The sequence below is a fragment of the Mytilus californianus genome, unplaced genomic scaffold (assembly GCF_021869535.1).
Source record: "Mytilus californianus isolate M0D057914Y unplaced genomic scaffold, xbMytCali1.0.p SCAF_19, whole genome shotgun sequence".
In the NCBI taxonomy this organism is placed as follows: Eukaryota; Metazoa; Mollusca; class Bivalvia; order Mytilida; family Mytilidae; genus Mytilus; species Mytilus californianus.
In genome coordinates, this window is record NW_026262667.1 from 4,740,182 (window position 1) to 4,759,010 (window position 18,829).

Below are 18,829 nucleotides of genomic sequence, written 5' to 3' on the forward strand. Positions count from 1 at the left end.
ATATTATTTCATAAATCCATAATTAGATATACCTGTAATATGTAAAGTATGTCAACACCTATACCAACCACATGATAGATATTATTGGGCAATCCATATAAGGGAACTAGGTATTCCCAAATTTGGTATTGATTTCTTACGATATGAGTCTATTTCTCGGAAAACTCCGCCCCTTCGCTTTTTACTGCATAAATACGACTGAAATTTCTCACATATCATATTAACCCATTAACTAAAGGTATTCAAGACAGAAAACAAGAGAAAGGAAAATGTGTGACGACGACGTAGCCGCTTTAGTTGTAGACAATGGATCTGGAATGTGTAAAGCTGGATTTGCAGGAGATGATGCTCCAAGAGCTGTATTTCCATCAATTGTTGGAAGACCCAGGCATCAGGTTTGTTATTTTTTATTACTAAAGTCAAAGTTACGAACTACAGAAATGTGTTCATATTGGAATATCAAGATCGCTATAAAGTGTAGTTTCTTCATTTGATTACAGTTCTAGTGTTTTAAGGAGACAACATATTATACATAACATACTAGTAACATAAATTCTATTTAGAATACCAATCTGCTACGGTACCCAAAACAATTAACCAGTATATATATCGAAATATCTAAAAGCAAATATCCATGTATCCCAAACACGTGCATGACAATGAGCAAATTCTAACGTTGAAAAAATACAAAAAAAAAATTTTCTCACAAATCTGGACTTCAATTTTCGTTTTTCGTCATGTTACACGATTCCGATCTAAGGATTGTCAAGTTTCCTTCTGCAGGAATAAAATACGAACAAAATTAAGTTATTAAGTATAAGAAATATATAGACCTGAAAGATGATAATATTTGTTTAGTTGTTAAATATATATTAATTCATTATATTAATAAGTTCAGCCTGTGGTGTATAATTGGGGGCGTATGTCCGTACATCCAGTTATCTTGGATCGTGATCTGTGTACATTGTTCATTAATATCATGTCATGGTAGATTGCAGCAGATTATCTATAATATTATATAATTAACGATAAGTATGTAGATGTAATATTAATCTAATAAGTAACAATATCATATTTACATATGATTCAGCGGTTTTAATCAGCACACACCGAATATAGCCTGGGATCCTGGCCAAACCTCCCCTTCGTATCGAACAGTGAGCCCGGACCCCAAGCAAACACTGAAAACTACAACATTAATTCGGGTTTCCTACTTTTGGGTTTGAACGTTCCTGCCGACGATAAATCAAGAACACTTTTTCGGACGCCCCCAATTAAAAAAGTGCTATTTGAATTTTTTGTCAGATCAATTTTCCACATCCACATGAAGTTTAAAGGATAAATGTATGGAAAAAAACACGCATTTCTAGTCTCTTTCGGAATTAAGGTTGGATATGACTTTTGCCAAATAAATTAATTTCAAAAACAAATGATAAAAAGTACATGATGCGGTGTTTCTTTTCATGCTTCTGGTAGTGCACGATTGCCGTATTTACAGATAAAAACTTTTTTTAAAAGAATACTAAATAATACAATTTGAAATTAAAATACGAGGAAATTAAGTTATAAAACAGAAAAACATACAATAAAACTAAATTATATGTCTCTCCTTGTGATACTTATCTCCCCTTATAAATCAGTCTTGGAAGAAGAAAGGTCATCATGCCTCGAAATCAGTCCTTTTATTCATGTAATGTATTATTGAAACGATATCAGTTAGGTATATAAGCTAGTATTTATATGTTCTTAACAAGACAAGTATTCTCGCACATGCGGCAATGCAACATTAGTTGAATCATCCACGAGTGGGGTAAACGAAGCAATGGGTTTTGTAGGGACAAAAACTTTTTGTCAGTCCATTCAGAAGCATGATTTTTTTTTTATTTCTTAACAATGGAAAATAAATATTTCTCCCTTCCTTTCTGAACTATAAAGTTTATTTCATTGAATTAAGAATCAAACTGTTTGAAAAAAAAACATGGAATCCTTAATCATTCTTACTTCTAGTACAGGAGGTCACCGGACCTCTAAACTTTGTTAAAAAAAGAGCAGCATACAGTAAAATTAACGAGATTTCATTCAAATAAACACAAAACATGAATTTGTTATAGTTTTCTTCGGAAAGTTCCAAAGAATGTTTAAAGACCTCGTTTATGTTGGCTAAGATAACACAAAAGAGCAATCTGCATATCATTATTAACAATCAATTCAAAATTTAAAACAATCAATTCAAAGGACCAATTTTAAAAGGTAAATAATATATGTTTAAAATTAATATGTAAATTGACATACATCTTTTGAGTAGCTTAATTTGCAAGTTTTTTATTCTCAAATGATTTATTTTAGGGTGTGATGGTTGGTATGGGACAGAAAGACAGCTACGTTGGTGATGAAGCCCAGAGCAAGAGAGGAATTCTTACCCTGAAATATCCAATTGAACACGGAATTGTCACAAACTGGGACGATATGGAGAAAATCTGGCATCACACTTTCTACAATGAACTACGTGTAGCCCCAGAAGAACACCCCGTTTTACTGACAGAAGCTCCACTCAACCCTAAAGCAAACAGAGAAAAGATGACACAGATTATGTTCGAAACCTTCAACTCTCCAGCTATGTACGTTGCTATCCAGGCTGTATTGTCTTTATATGCTTCTGGTCGTACAACTGGTATTGTGATGGACTCTGGTGATGGCGTATCACATACCGTACCAATCTACGAAGGTTATGCTCTTCCTCATGCTATCATGAGATTGGATCTCGCTGGACGGGATCTCACAGACTATCTTATGAAAATTCTCACAGAGCGTGGATATTCATTCACAACAACAGCCGAGAGAGAAATTGTCAGAGACATTAAAGAAAAATTATGTTATATGGCTCTAGACTTTGAACAAGAAATGTCCACAGCTGCATCTTCATCATCATTAGAGAAAAGCTATGAATTACCCGATGGACAGGTCATAACAATCGGTAATGAGAGATTCAGATGCCCAGAGGCTCTTATGCAACCTTCATTCCTAGGAATGGAAACTGCCGGTATCCACGAAACAACATACAACAGTATCATGAAATGTGATGTTGATATCCGTAAAGACTTGTATTCTAATACAGTACTATCTGGTGGTACAACCATGTACCCAGGTATTGCTGACCGTATGCAGAAAGAAATTACTTCATTGGCTCCATCAACAATGAAAATCAAAATCATTGCTCCTCCAGAAAGGAAATATTCCGTGTGGATCGGTGGTTCTATCTTGGCTTCACTCTCAACCTTCCAACAGATGTGGATCAGCAAACAAGAGTACGACGAGTCTGGTCCATCCATCGTCCACAGGAAATGCTTTTAAGATGTTGAGAACTCGGGCTACGTTGCCTTCTAGATCTGTGATATTTGTATGTCGACAGGGATTGTGCAATTTTGTCATACCGTTTTTGTTGAAATAAATATGAAATAAAGTCGTATGAATAATATGTTTTTATAAAATTTTCTCTAATGGTTTTTTAACGTATGAGTACATATTATGATATACCTTTCGTCCAAGTTTCGCAAATTTTTTTCTAAATAGTTGGTTTCATAATCTTTTCGATTTTGAAGATTTTCTGAATTTGATTGTTTTGGAGAGTCATTCAAACTTTAAAGGTTTCGAGGAGATTCCATGGTTACTTAAGTTCTACTAAGCAGATCGTTGCGAAATTTGTGCAAAATTATTTTGATCTGTAGATATTTTTTCCCGTTGATTTTCGGATATGTCGTCCTCTAGTTACCTGATGTTTTTGTAACAAATTCGATAAACACTAGTATATATATCTAATGATATCTGAGGTAAAACAGATCTCTATGAAACATTATAAATTAATGTTCAATAGTACAAACTTCGTATGTATTGATATGATTTTCCAAAACGTCATTCACAAGGTTCTTGGGACTTATAAAATTTGCAAGGTTTAATCGATTTCTTGTTCAATGAAATTTTCTAACAAGTTACTTCTGACAAAAAGTAAGGAATCCGAACGCCCTTGTTTAGAGTTGTTCAGAAGTTCCAGATTTTATACTAGATTAGAAGCAAGAATTATGCTTGCTTACATTGATATAGATATGAATTTGTACACAGTTATAAACACGTTTGTGCTCATATCCTGGCGATACTTGTATTTTGGCATTGTACAAGTTTATACTTTTTTCTCGCTGCTTAAGAAGACATTAGTGTACTGATTAATATTATATCCCCACTACATGAGTAGAGGCTATATACATTCACCCTGCCCGTCCGTCCGTCCGTCAAACAAATATTTCCGCCACACTCTTCTCAGACGGTACTACTGATTAGAATGACTTCATATTTGGTAAGCAGTCTGACGGAGATTAGTTCTATCATATATGCACTTTTCAGATCTGTTGGACATCTTTTTCCTGCAAGTGGGACCCGTATGCCTTTTTCTACAAAGCGTGTATTCTTGCTGCGTCTTGGAAAACCTGATTTGATCTTTTAGTCGTAATGGGCATTAAACTATCTTTCATTAACTGCGAGTACTCTCAAATTGTTTTTTTTGTGTCTTTTTGTTTTTTTTTTGTGCTTCGTGTAGATCTGATGAGCTTAATCCTGTCCAACTGATTTTAAGTTTCTACACTGTCCCCATGTTATAGGGAGAGGGTTAAGCACCCAGAAACCTGTTTAATCCCGCAAAATTTGTATGTGCCTGTCCCAAGTCCGCAGCCTGAAATATAGTGGTTGTCGTGGATTGCTGTCTGCAATATTTGTTCATGGTTTATTGTTTTAATATATTGTTTTAATATAAATTGGGTTGGTTTTCTCCTTTGAATCGTTTCACATTCAAGTTGTCATGCTGGGGCCATTTATGGCTTACTTAATACGATACCGTATTGGTTTTTTTCATTGTTTTCTCTATTGATTGTCCTAGTTGTCTACAAAAAACTAGTTGTCAATATACATATCTTGTATACCCGAGCGTGACTGGTTTTTCAAAGTTGGGAAAAGGACCAGTAGCGGCTGAGTGGGATGTGAATAGCGGCAAGATACATATTTCCCGAAATAGCCTTTGATTTTTCGGTATGTGATGATTTTTTGTGGTATTTCATGCACCTGAGCTAATATACCATAAAATTTGAAAAGAATTGAGGTTAAATGAATTCATTTTTATGCGGAAAGATTTTAACCTAGCATAATATTTTGAAGGTATTGTAGCTATTTACAAGATATTTGCTATGCTATACAGCAACGATTGATTGATTGTTTGTTGCTTAACGTCCAGTGGCAAATTATATATATATATAGCGACGAAAATAGCATCGTTAGAGACAACCATAAGACAAGACAAAATAACGATAATACAATCACTTATTAAAAGGCACTGCATTTCATTTCTATTTATTCAGATTTGTATATTTCTAATTATGAGACTTGAACCGTCAAAATAAGGAGAAGGGGAGGCAAGCCGATAATGTGAAACTAAATATCCAATATATTTAATTTTCTGGTTTATACATACGTGATTATTCCAATGACTACGTGTAGAATGCTTGGTTAAATTTTCCTGTGTGAACGCAAGAAGTTTGCTGACGATACAATGGATAATTGGCATATATGAGAGATCTGCCTTGTCGATTGAGAGAAAAGCAAGAGGCTCATAAGAGCCTGAATCGCTCACCTGGAATTTTTTGTGTAGATCTTGAATCAATGATTATTCTGCTGTTAATAATATATAAATTGGTGTTTGAACGTTAAAAGATTTTCTTTATCTATCATAGTTTCTGCAAAAAACTAAAAAAAAAATATGTTAGACTCATTTCAAGGGCAATAACTCCTATAAGGAATCAATTGACATTTACGGTCATTTAACCTATCCGTAGGTCTTACTTTGCTGAACATTTGAAGTTTCTGTCTATCTATCATAGTTTCTGGAAACAAAATTAAAATTGATGTACCCTTTGTTCTTTTGATATCTAATGTTTTCTGTATTTTGCAATCAGATTTTCGAGCAATTAACTACCGTATGATATCTATTAAAATTCTTTGCCTTTCATACTTTATAACTTGTTGAAATTATCCCAGAGCCGTGAATATGTAGTAAATATCTTGCAAATAATTCAGTGCAAGCCAATCATATCTTAAATTTGCAGTCAAGCGCGAGCAGTTTATCGTTATCTGGATATGTGGTTTTATTGTGTAAGGGGGTATGATATTTTGAAGGCGACAAATCTGGTTGCACAGACCCGGCGATAAAAAATTTATTTACACATTTAAAATAAATATTTTTGATTACTTCTAGTTTAACTAATATGTGAAAATATAAAACTGTATGATTGCTAATGAACCAACTATCCACCATAGACCAAAGATGCATGAGAACTACAGGTCACAGTAAACGGCCGTCAACAATTAGTAAAACGCACACTGTATGGTACGCTTTAAAGGGTCCCAAAATGACAAATTTAAAACAATTCAAACGAATAAATAGTCGGCATTATACCAAAACAATAAACGAAAAACAATGTATCCAGCTTAATTTCTTTCAAAGTATTTAAAAAGAGAAATTAAAGCTGCCACTAAACAGCTATTTTAGCGTAAGTGCCTTTTCTGTACTGGCTTTTATTGTATGTACTTGATGTACGGTTTGTTAATCTACGGATAGAGATGAAAAAAGGGGATGGTTGACTTCTAAAAAAACTAGTTTTACCCCTCACCATTCTTCTGTGCCTGTCACCGCTTCAGTAGCAACTGTTGTCGATATATATATAATATCTTAATGGTATTTATTTTTTTTGGGGAATGGAGTTTTAATGGCAGATTCCATTTGTAAAATTTATTCACAACGTTGTTAGAAGCAGGCGATTTTGAGTCTGACACATTGTATAGACACATGTCTATTGTTGAAAACTGTATGACGCCCTCTAAAAGACTTTTTGTTATTTTTGTCGTTGAGTTGCTTTCTTTTGACGTAAAACACACATTTCCTTTTGTTCGTATTAAAATATTTTTTTTTTAATCCCTTATCATTTATTTTTACTTTTAAAAATGGAATTTTTTTGACGACATGTTTTGCCATTTTTTAAAAGCTCACCTGTTTCCGCCATTTCAGAGCAGGCGGAAACCCAGGTGAAATTAAACAAAAGAAATGGAACTCTTTGTTAGAGAAGGTAAAAAAGGCGAAGTTGGTAAATTTGAATGTTTACATCTGTTTCTATGGGCTTTAAAAGTTTAATGAATGTGCCTAATTTAGGATTTTATGCATCTTATGTATGTGTTTTTACTTAAATTATTGAATTGAGCTTCGAGATATTTGTAAAATTTTAAATTATAGACAAATTTTCACAAAACAGTCGATTGTGGTAGGTGCAAATTCACGTGGATCGATTTTTGTGCCTAAGCGTAAATTCCGTCGAAAAAAATTCCAAAGAAAGATAATAGATTTATCTTTTTAAAGCATCAATTTGCATCTCTGCCCCGGGTGACAGTTTTTTGGAAAAAATTCCCAAAAAAGGCAATAATTTCATCGAACAGAGAAAGTCGAGTACACCTTTTTAGGTTCATGCGTGTTTGAGTTGACTATTCTGTCTTGAAAACGTATAAAAGAAAATATTTGATACATCATCTCTCTTCATATTATATTATTTTTATATATTTAGGCTATAGGTTGATACAATAACATTAAAAATTTACAGTATTGAAGATGAAATATATGGGTCAAGTGAAATACCTTTCTAATGAGTCATAACAACAGAGTAGGTGTGTTCGAATAACACATTTTTACTAAAAGTACTTGACGACAAATTTTTCTGGTGGATCTTAAAAATGCATAACTTCAAATAAACTCATTTTTTATGTGTGTTATCTAGGATAATCAGTCTACAACCTCCTTAAATTTTAAGTCTGCCCTTCAACGAAATATTTAATTAGAATTTTTTTTAAATATTTTTGAATTTTCGAAAATTCCCCCTGACAACCGATTAGACAATAGTTTTAAGTTGACCAGATGCATAAAAGTACATTAAATGATGCTCAATAGCTAGTAGATACATTTGTCTTTTAAAATACAACAGGCATGTAAGGATCGTAATGATACTATGTGGATAAATTTATCGGTTTTCAAGAGCTAAATTGACAGCGCGTCATCACTACAATGGCTTCCAATTTTACGATTATAAAAAAAATTAGGTGGCGTAATGGGGAGATAGTTTTGACGAAGTAGAATCCTGACTGAGAGATGCCTATTAAGAAATTTAATTCCGCATTCATCGTAATTGTTACTTCTAAAAATGTAGAGTTGCTTCCCTTATAACAGTTAAATTGTCATGCACATGGCTTTTTTAACCAGACTGTGATATACTGATACATCTTTGTTTATACTTTGAATACAATTTCTTTTTCAATTAAACCGCCGGAGTTGGGTAAAATAAGCATGTTCGAAGTCTTGGGTAATAACAAGAACTTGAAAATTGGTGTATGTTGCTTTACCGCTAAGCAGAGTGCAATTAGGATTGAGAGCAAAAAGCTGGTTGGGAAGAGGTCACAAAAACATGACATTTAATCCTGCAGACTTTGTTAACTTTTTAACTAGCAAATCCGGCTCAGCGTATCGGGATATTACAAAACGAATTCAAATTTATATCACATTACTATGTTCTCGTCCTGAATATGCATGTAATATTTTTCAACTGGAGGTTAAACATCTTACGTCATCATCTCCCCTTATTTATCATTCCAAAACAATTTTACATTGAAAAAGTTGATATATGAGCCAACTCTACTCTTATTTTCCACATGGCTGAAATATCGAAATTGTAGATATCATAAAACTGCACATGCTTGCCTCTGAAAAGTAAATATATACAGGTAGTATAATTGGCTTTCGATTCATCAGTCAATGCTGAATGACTGTAATTATGCAAAAGAATAATCCAATTGGCATTATGCATACGTGTAATTGTGGATATATTCCAACTCCATTCATCTTGTCTTGCAAAAGATTTGAAAATATTGCAAATCGTAGCCTTTTATCGAGCTAAGTGTTTTTCGATTAAATTAACAGAACACCAAAAACAGTGACATTTTACATACTGTGCAACCATTCGGACATTCCAAGTATAAAAAATGTGATCTAATGTTTCCAGTTTGTTGTAGTTAGATTAAATTATAATAACTTAATAGAATAAATGCTATTTAAATATATACAAGACCATCTACTAGGATATACACGTTATATCTACAGGAAATAGTCATAGTTAACATGATAAAGAAGTACATTTAAGGTTGCCGAATGACAACGAGTATTTATGGAATGCAAGTACATGTACGTAATATAAAGATAAGGAGATGTGGTATGATTGTCAATGAGACAACTTTCCGCAACTATTCTACAAGTTCAAATGACGTAGATGTTAGCAACCACAGGTCACCGATTTCCAAACATACAAAGCATCGATCGTATTCACATGATACTAAATACTACACAAAAAATCCAAATGATGCATTTGGAATAGAACAATTACTTGATTGAATTTGTATAGACTAAAAGTTTACCTTGAAAAAGACAGAACCTATTATTTTCTATCCTTACTTCAAAGACAAGATAGGGTTTATATTCCTAGTTTCTATATGATACCACGTAAAAATAAGAATATATAAACTACTGTTATTATTAAGATATTGGATAAGAACAAGAACACATTACAATCATTTAATAAATAAGTTGAAATATTAAGAAATATTTACAAAAAAATAATTGAAAAAAAAAAATAGGGAAAAAGGGGGTCCATTTCCCAAACGCATGTTGATTTATGCTTAAAATTCTTTTCTTGATATGCAGTAATATCCCTTTATTGCTTGTTAATGAAAAACTTCCTGATACGAAAAATGTACATACAAAATATGAATATGTGGAACCGTATTAAGCTTTATCTCACCTCCTATACATTTCTAGGAATATGATTGATTAAAAGCAACCGCGTGGAGACCGTGTATATTTCATATGGGGTTAGTACGCGTGGACTATTTCAATACACGGTTAGTAGTGGTGTTCCGTCCCTTTGTAAAAAACAACACAGTGTTGAGTAACCCGAATACTTCAGTCCCTCCCCGTAGTCGATCTCTCCTTCTTGTTACTGTTAATGTAGTAGAATGTAACGACTGAATTATTCTTGTTAGGTGTTGAGGAAAAATCTGAACGGTTTCAATAGACGAAGAAATTGATGATGAACGATTGAAATAAATGCAGATAACACATTAAAAGCTAAGATATTGTTATTGTTGGCATTTGTTTTTGTATAGACCAATGGAAGTAGGTTCTTGATATTGAAGACTTGATCACTCTGATAGGCCACTAGTCTAAATGCCACGTTAAGATAGTTGGGTAAGATAAATTCGTTACACAGTGTGCTAGTGACCTAATACGATATATATGGGGTCAGTAAATCGTATCAGGTCACTATCACACTACGTAACTAATAGTATTGACTTCTTATTTGGAAACCCTCTTGAAGTGACATTCGCAGATATGCTGCTGACATGAGTATAATGAAGTATATAAGAACAGTTAGCCAGGGGTTAATGGGTAACTATAACTGATCGACATCAAAAGTACTAAGGGTGTACACCAACTCTTATAGTTGCAAATTGTGCTATCCTTTACTTATTTTAGAAATGAAAAAAGGCATAAATGTTACCTTCGAAAACAGAATCTATAAAACAAGACATAGTCAAACCAACATTATCTCCATGTCCTATTGGATTTGACCCTGATCCTTAGTTGGCTTTGACCACTGGATAGCACGACGGGATCAACTCCTTCTGCATAGTGCTTTAAATGTGTTGTTGTATTTAATTATATAGATAAATCTTTATAACACCATGTACAATTTAAGTGGAGCTAAAACGTTTAATTCAAACTTGAATTCGAATGAGCCGATTAGAGGTTCAAAGAGTTAGTTCGTTCAAGCTTCCATTTAATCGTCAATCTATGGCAGAAGGAGGTAGTAGCTTCATTCACAAGGTGAACATTTAAAAGTAGTCTTATCCTACTGCATTGAATTTGAATATTAGAGCGTCTATAACATTGTTTAAAAACATATCTTCATGAAATCAAAATTTGTTGCAGCGCTACAAGTTGAAGGTATTTTGATACAAAATTGCAAATTTTAGTTTTTTGTTAAAGTTTGCATCGAAATACGTATCTTACCAGAATGAATTAACTTGTTTCAGAAAGAAAATCTATACTTCTAACAGAATTGATTAAGAGAGTCCTGAAACATTTTTAAATAAACACTCAAACGTTTGTCAAAACTGCATTTTGAGCTATATAAAGACGTTTATAAATTTTTCACCTGCCAAGAAAGTAGCAAAATATAATGGATAGAATCTTTAAGTTCACATATGGAACTATGAAACTGTGAATTTAAGTAATTGAAGACAAAGACTTTTTGTAATGACAAATAACTGTAACAAATTTAAAAAGTTAAAATCAGAATCAATGTTTCTAGTCTGACTTGCCTATTTCATATAAATTATTGATCCGGTTATTGAATGCATATCAAAAACACTTACCACTCATTTAAAAAAGAGGTGGAATTCCTCAGAGCAATTAGTACTTTGCGGAACGGAACGTAACGGAATAACAAATTTAAAAAGTTAAAAAATCAGAATCAATGTTTCTAATCATCGTCGGAAAGGATGACGGGAGGTCCGTCTTCTTAGATATCATAATGAATGAAAGGAGTAAGACTTTTTTCTCTGAACTGCCAATGCGTCAAATTCATGATAATTTATCAGGACATGAATGTATATCTACAGGATATTTCCCGATGTTATACATTATTATACATTTTACATGTGAAGATGAGGTTTAGTATACAATTGTGTTATCTGTATATTGGAAACCGTAAACAGAGAAATTTTAAGTTTGTTTTGTTTTAAAGATTTTTAGAAATTATGATAGGTATGATATGGATACCTTAAATGAAATTCCGTTCCGTTCCGTTCCCTAAGATAAGATAAGATATAAGATAAGATATTTTTTTATTTCCAATTATGGGCCCCAAAGGGCATAAACATTACAACATCAATAATTTTTCATAATACAATACAAACAATGAGATAAAAAAAACGAGAATTATTTAAGTTCTTAAAGAATACGTTGATAAAGAATCTATAGTATGTTTTTTTTTCAATACTAATGCATTTTATTGCATGTGTGGGTGATATAGATAACAAACAAGCAGCCCAAAAAGAAAAAAGAAAAATACATATCCATATATGTATAGTACACAAAAAGTTCGATCAATTAAACATATAATAATTAGCCAAAAAGAAAGTAGAAATTAAGCATGTCCATGACTCATCCTGTGTCAGCAGCAAATAGGAAATGATTATGGTTCCCTAAAGGCAGCTGACACCAGGGGGAGATACCTTATGGGCCATAGGCATGTAAAATGTGTGTAAATGTCTCTTTCCTACCTATTTCAAAAGCAAACAAGGAAGCATCATAGGTAACTTGAATGCAGTTGATACAAGGGGACGATGCCTCAAGGATATAAGAGAACATTTGAATAAATAATATATCTTAACAATTATTTTTTTTTTAATCGGCTAGTATGTTTGTGATATTCAGATGAATATAATTTTCTATGTCCAATCAAATGTATATACACACATAGATTTCCTTTAACTAATCTTCACTAAGGAAGATGTTTGTATATAAAATTACATATTATTTTAAGTAACTCAACATATTCTACACTAAATAACCAGATAATTTTGCTTTGACTGCTCATATGATTAAAATAAGAATTATATTTTGCAATACTAGCTAACATACAATTTCTATCATCCTCAAATTTGTTACAATCAAATAGAAAATGAGCCTCATCTTCGACAGTATTGGAAGAACATTTATTACATATTCTGTTAATTCGGGGAATACCCTGATATCTACCTAATTCTATTTGTAATCTATGAGAAGATACACGTAATTTAGTAAAACTTCTTCTAAGTTCAAAATTATTGATTTAAATATTTTTCAAAACCAAAATTTGTTTTATATAAAAGGTAGGTTTTCAGTTTACTGTCTGAAAATTTATCTATTTGTTTTTTCCAACAGCTAATAAACAATATTGATAGCTTGGTTTGTGTATATTTCTTAAATTTGTATAAGGATTCAAAAAATGGAGCATTCATGGCATTTGTATAGTCAATACCAAGTATTTTAAAAATAACATTTATTGAACCATACCATGATGTTATATTCATGTGATGTAGTGTCTTTGATTGTGTATATGCCTCTTTTAATAGAGGAAAATTGTTACCTAAATTCTCTAATCTATACCAGTACAATAACATTCCTTTTATAATATTAAAATATATTGGAAATCTTCCAAGTTCAGATAACACTGCAGCATTTGTTGTTTTCTTGTGTACCCCAAGTATAAATTTACAAAATTTTATATGAAGTTTCTCACAGGGTAAACCTGAATATAATTTTTCAAAAGATATATCTTCCTTCTTACATTTAGAGGAAAGAGAATTAAACATCCCCCATATCTCGCTACCATATAACAAAATATGTTTTACAGTGTGGTCAAAAACATGAATACTTGTTTTTACATCAGGATTAAGTGATAAAAGATCTTTCCTTAATTTGAAATAAGCTTTCAAGGATTTTTTGTATAGTTCATTTTGAGCATAACTGAATGAACCAGATGAGCTTAAATATAAACGTAGGTATTTGTATTTTGAAACACATTCCAGATTTATATTCTGAAATGTGAATATCTGTTTTACATGTCTGCCTGCTTTGTTGAAAATCAGAACCTTTGTCTTATTAGTATTCACATTGAATCACCAATCTTTGCAAAATTTATCAAGCATTCCCAGCTTTTCTCGTAGTCCTTCAGCTGATGTAGATAATACGGTAAAACAATATCATCCGCATACATTAAACAATATAGATCTTTGTCATTGACATTAACTGGGTCTCTAGTATCTGACAAATATCTGGGCAAATCATTTATGAATATCTTGAATAAATCAGGACTGAGGTTGTCACCTTGTTTGACTCCAATATCTAATGGGAAAAAATCACTTACTTGATTTTGAATTTTGACACATGATTTGCTAATTTCATACATAAAGTAAAGTACCAATAGCCCAAGAAACTAGCAAAAAAATATTGTTAGTACCTTAACGTTTACATATGGAACTATGAAACTTGAATTTAAATTTTTGAAGACACACTTTTTGAAAATGACCCTACAGGGGACAAACAAAGTCCGAATTTTACATTAAAACTTTCAAGTTTATATACAGTAACTTTGGAAATATTTTTTAGTTCCGAGTTTGTTTTGCAGCATTTTCTTCGCAAAAAAAATCTATTTTTTGGGGATATATTAAAACTATTAAATTGAAGAGCAGTTTAAAGCTGCGTGGATATTCTTGTAATCGTCTAAACACCTCAAACCCCTTCGAATGTAAAATTGCAGTTAATTGAATACTAAACAGATGTCATAAAGACAAATCTAAATTGGAAATATAGTTACAACAAAAGTGAAATATTTGTCATTGAACATCAAGCAAACAAGTCAAATCAATATGTGGTATGATTACCAATGAGACCACTCTCCACAATAGACCAAATGACACAGAAATTAACAACTATAGGTCACCGTAGATCCTTTCAAACGGATGTATTCTGTCTTGATGTGTCAGCTATTAAAATGTATAACTATTAGTGTGGTGTACTTTTGTTTGGTTGCTGTCTAACTGACATTATATATTAGTCGGGATCTTAGTCTAGAGGATATGGGCTCGGGTCACTGTTTTATATCTCCTGTGCCACCAGACGGAGGATGGACTCAAAATTCCGAGTCAGTGTTTTAAATCTCCCATATCCCCTGTGAAGCCCGAATAACAATTATATCATACTAGTGTGTCCTTAATTCAACACTATAATTATCATATTTTATTTTATCTTTACATGATTAACTGGGATATTTTACTCTAGTAAATGTATAGCTCAATATCTCCGACTTCATTTTGTTCACCCAAACTCCAACTAGACATATATATATATATATTTTCAATTTAGACTTGTTTATATATATATATATATATATATATATATATATATATATATATATATATATATATTCAGAAACGGTTTGTAGTAAGAATCAGTCAAGCATAACAAATACTGTGTTATGCTGATTTAGGAAATTCATGACTGCAGACAAAAATAAAGCCGGGTATGCTACCAGCACACACGAGACTTCAGACAACTAGAGGCTCTAAAGAGCCTGTGTCGCTCACCTTGGTCTATGTGCATATTAAACAAAGGACACAGATGGATTCATGACAAAATTGTGTTTTGGTGATGGTGATGTGTTTGTAGATCTTACTTTACTGAACATTCTTGCTGCTTACAATTATCTCTATCTATAATGAACTTGGCCCAGTAGTTACAGTGGAAAATATTTTGTAAAAATTTACAAAAATTTACAAAATTTATGAAAATTGTAAAAAATTGACTATAAAGGGCAATAACTCCTTAAGGGGTCAATTGACCATTTTGGTCATGTTGACTTATTTGTAGATCTTACTTTGCTGTACATTATTGCTGTTTACAGTTTATCTCTATCTATAATAATATTCAAGATAATAACCCAAAGCTGCAAAATTTTCTTAAAATTACCAATTCAGGGGCAGCAACCCAACAACGTGTTGCTTGATTGGTCTGAAAATTTCCGGGAAGATAGATCTTGACAGGGGCGGATCCAGGATTTTGAAAAGGGGGGGCGTAGTATTAAAGTTCGCCGAGCGGAGCGAGGCAAAAATTTTTTTGGACCTTTTTTTGGCTAAAAAACATAGAATAAGTGTAAAATGCATTTTATAGTTAAAGTGTAGGGGTTGGACATTTTTGGTGCCGTATTCTCTCCATCAATTGTCTATTATGAAATGATTGGATGAATCCAAAGCTATGTACTAATTAATATATTTGATGTGGGACTTGTCAGTAAAAAAGGGACATGGAAAATTCTCGTTTGTTGTATGGTTAGTTAGCATAACCTCACAGATTTCTTGTAGTTAACAAGATATACGGCTATTCAATGAAATTTACAATACGACCGACACGAAGAAAAACAAACAAGCAATTTTCATCCAAATGTTTGGTTGAAATGTTTCACTCAACAAGGGAAGTGAGGGGTTCCAAATCAACCAAAGGCTACGAATGAGTCAGAAATGACAATGAAGTTGTGAATGACGGTCGACACATGGATACATATAGGCAACACCCAGCAGGCAGGTTGCAGTCGGGCCTTGAAAAAAGTATTCAGTATATCAGTTCGGCGAAACAGACATTCCGGTCAGATATGGGATTCACATGCAACCCCCCCCCCCCCCCAAAAAAAAATATGCCCGTTTTTTATTTATCATGTTCATTTAATGCTAAATAATTCTGTTGAAAATATTTTTTTCTAATAGCAAAAAGTGGACAAGATTATTGCTTTCAATCCAGATACGGCCAGAATTTTTGTTTAAGGCAAAAATCAGGGTCAGATTTTTTTCTCTAAAATATCTCAGACTGCCCCCTCAGATCAAATGGTCCGTGCCTTAGACTTTAAATCTATATCTAGAGCTTACTGAATGGGGATCACTATTCAGCAATGTTATTAATGGACTGGAGCGTGTGGGGTTAAACATGTTTTCGTAGGTAAATAATATTGCTGTGAAACTTTTTTTTTCATGACAGTGTAATAGAGTATTACTTTCTGTTGGGTGGAATTGTGAAATAGAAGTCAATAAGTTCTTGCTCAATACTTTGTCGCTTTGAATGCGTCATGCTTGTCATCCTCAGCCTAAGCAATGTGTTACTGTAATTTGAATTTCAAAATGACTGAGTGACGTTTTTTTTCGACGAACTGGTCAACTCCACCGTAGAGAATCACTTGACTTTGACATAATCAATAATATATTACAGTAAATACGAGCGAAACATAATTATCTTTATAAGTAAAGAATTGTCGCATAAAAATTAAATACACGGGAAATGGCAAAATTCACGAAGTTTAGTCTAATCATTTTACGAAAAAAAAAAAAGAAAAAAAAGTGCAAGCAAAGGGGGGGGGGGCGTACGCCCTCTACGCCCCCCTCTGGATCCGCCACTGCTTGACCTAATGAACAATTTTATCCTGTCAGATTTGCTCTAAATGCTTTGGTTTCAGAGATATGAGTCAAAAACTGCATTTTACCCTATGTACTATTTTCTAGCCATGTCGGCCATCTTGGTTCGCGGGCGGGGTCATCGGACACATTTTCTAAACTAGATACCCTAATGATTATTGTGGACAAGTTTGGTTAAATTTGTCTTAGTAGTTTCAGAGGAGAAGATTTTTGTAAGATTACAAAAATTTACGAAAAATGGTTAAAAATTGACTATAAAGGGCAATAACTCCTTAAGGGGTCAACTGACCATATTGGTCAAGTTGACTTATTAGTAGATCTTACTTTGCTGAACATTATTGCTGTTTACAGTTTATCTCTATCTATAATAATATTCAAGATAATAACCAAAAACGGCAAAATTTCCAATTCAGGGTCAGCAACTCAACAACGGGTTGTCAGATTCATCTGAAAATTGCAGGGCAGATAGATCTTGACCTGATAAACAATTTTACCCCATGTCAGATTTGCTCTAAATGCTTTGGTTTCAGAGATATAAGCCAAAATCTACATTTTACCCCTATGTTCTATTTTTAGCCATGGCGGCCATCTTGGTAGGTTGGCCGGGTCACCGGACACATTTTTTAAACTAGATACCCCAATGATGATTGTGGCCAAGTTTGGTCAAATTTGGTCCAGTAGTTTCAGAGGAGAAGATTTTTGTAAAAGTTTACGGACGACGGACGCAAGCTCACTTGGCCCTTTGGGCCAGGTGAGCTTAAAATGATATACTACTCAGTGGCACATCTAACTAACTAAAACAGTATTATACTTGAACATTGAGACTAGAAACCAAATAAAGCATCCCTTAAATACATCACAAGCATGGTGTGATATGATGGGTCAATTTCTTAAATCATATATTTCTGTGTCAAGTGTACTATGTCGTATGATATACATGTATGCAGGTTTTTAAAAAAAATATTAATTTAAAAAGTTTTTTATTCTTCTTAGTTAACAGTTTATTCCAACAATCAAGAAGTTATTTCTCTTCGTATTGTTCTTTTTGTTGGTTTATTAATAAAATGGCATGCTGCTCCTTGTGGGCCTATTAATATGGAATAAAGTATACTCTTTTCTATTCTATAATGTGAAATGTTTTGATTATTTGTATTGGGGAAGATCTCACAAATTAAAACTTGTATCTTATCCATCGTCATTTTTCTCGTGTTGACAATAAAATATGTTTAAATTAAGTAACATAAAGCAGGATATACTTCTGACACATTACAGTTAAAACATCAAGACAAAGAAAGCAATGCATTATACTACTGGCACATCGTGATCGCAAACAAAATAAAGTATATACTACCAACACATAGGGAAATCAAGCCTCTCAAAATAAACCAAGGTATAATACGGACACGTTGAAACCTCAGACAATATAAAACAGGATATGCTAATTGCACACCAAGACCACAAACAAAATGAAGGGAATGCTATTAGCATATTGAGACCACATGCAACATAAAGCAGGGTATACTACTAGCTTATCAAGACCACATGCAACATAAAGCAGGGTATACTACTAGCTTATCAAGATCACATACAACATAAAGCAGGGTATATAAAATACTGGCATATCGAGACCACATACAAA

At 32.9% G+C, this 18,829-nt stretch overlaps 1 protein-coding gene across 1 annotated transcript; it reads left to right on the plus strand.

Annotated features, from left to right (window-relative positions):
- The first annotated feature begins 208 nt into the window (after positions 1-208).
- On the plus strand, positions 209-3,475 carry LOC127727102 (actin-2-like). The gene is made up of 2 exons (XM_052234517.1): positions 209-395; positions 2,347-3,475. Exons 1-2 carry the CDS (start codon positions 270-272, stop codon positions 3,349-3,351), a joined length of 1,131 nt encoding a protein of 376 aa, XP_052090477.1. The 5' UTR covers positions 209-269; the 3' UTR covers positions 3,352-3,475.
- The last annotated feature ends 15,354 nt before the right edge of the window (positions 3,476-18,829 follow it).

Excerpts from the sequence above, each read along its gene's own strand:
- LOC127727102 (XM_052234517.1), top strand. The coding sequence starts at position 270 with ATGTGTGACGACGACGTAGCCGCTTTAGTTGTAGACAATGGATCTGGA. Across the intron at positions 396-2,346 it reads TTGGAAGACCCAGGCATCAG|GGTGTGATGGTTGGTATGGG; the intron begins GTTTGTTATTTT and ends GATTTATTTTAG.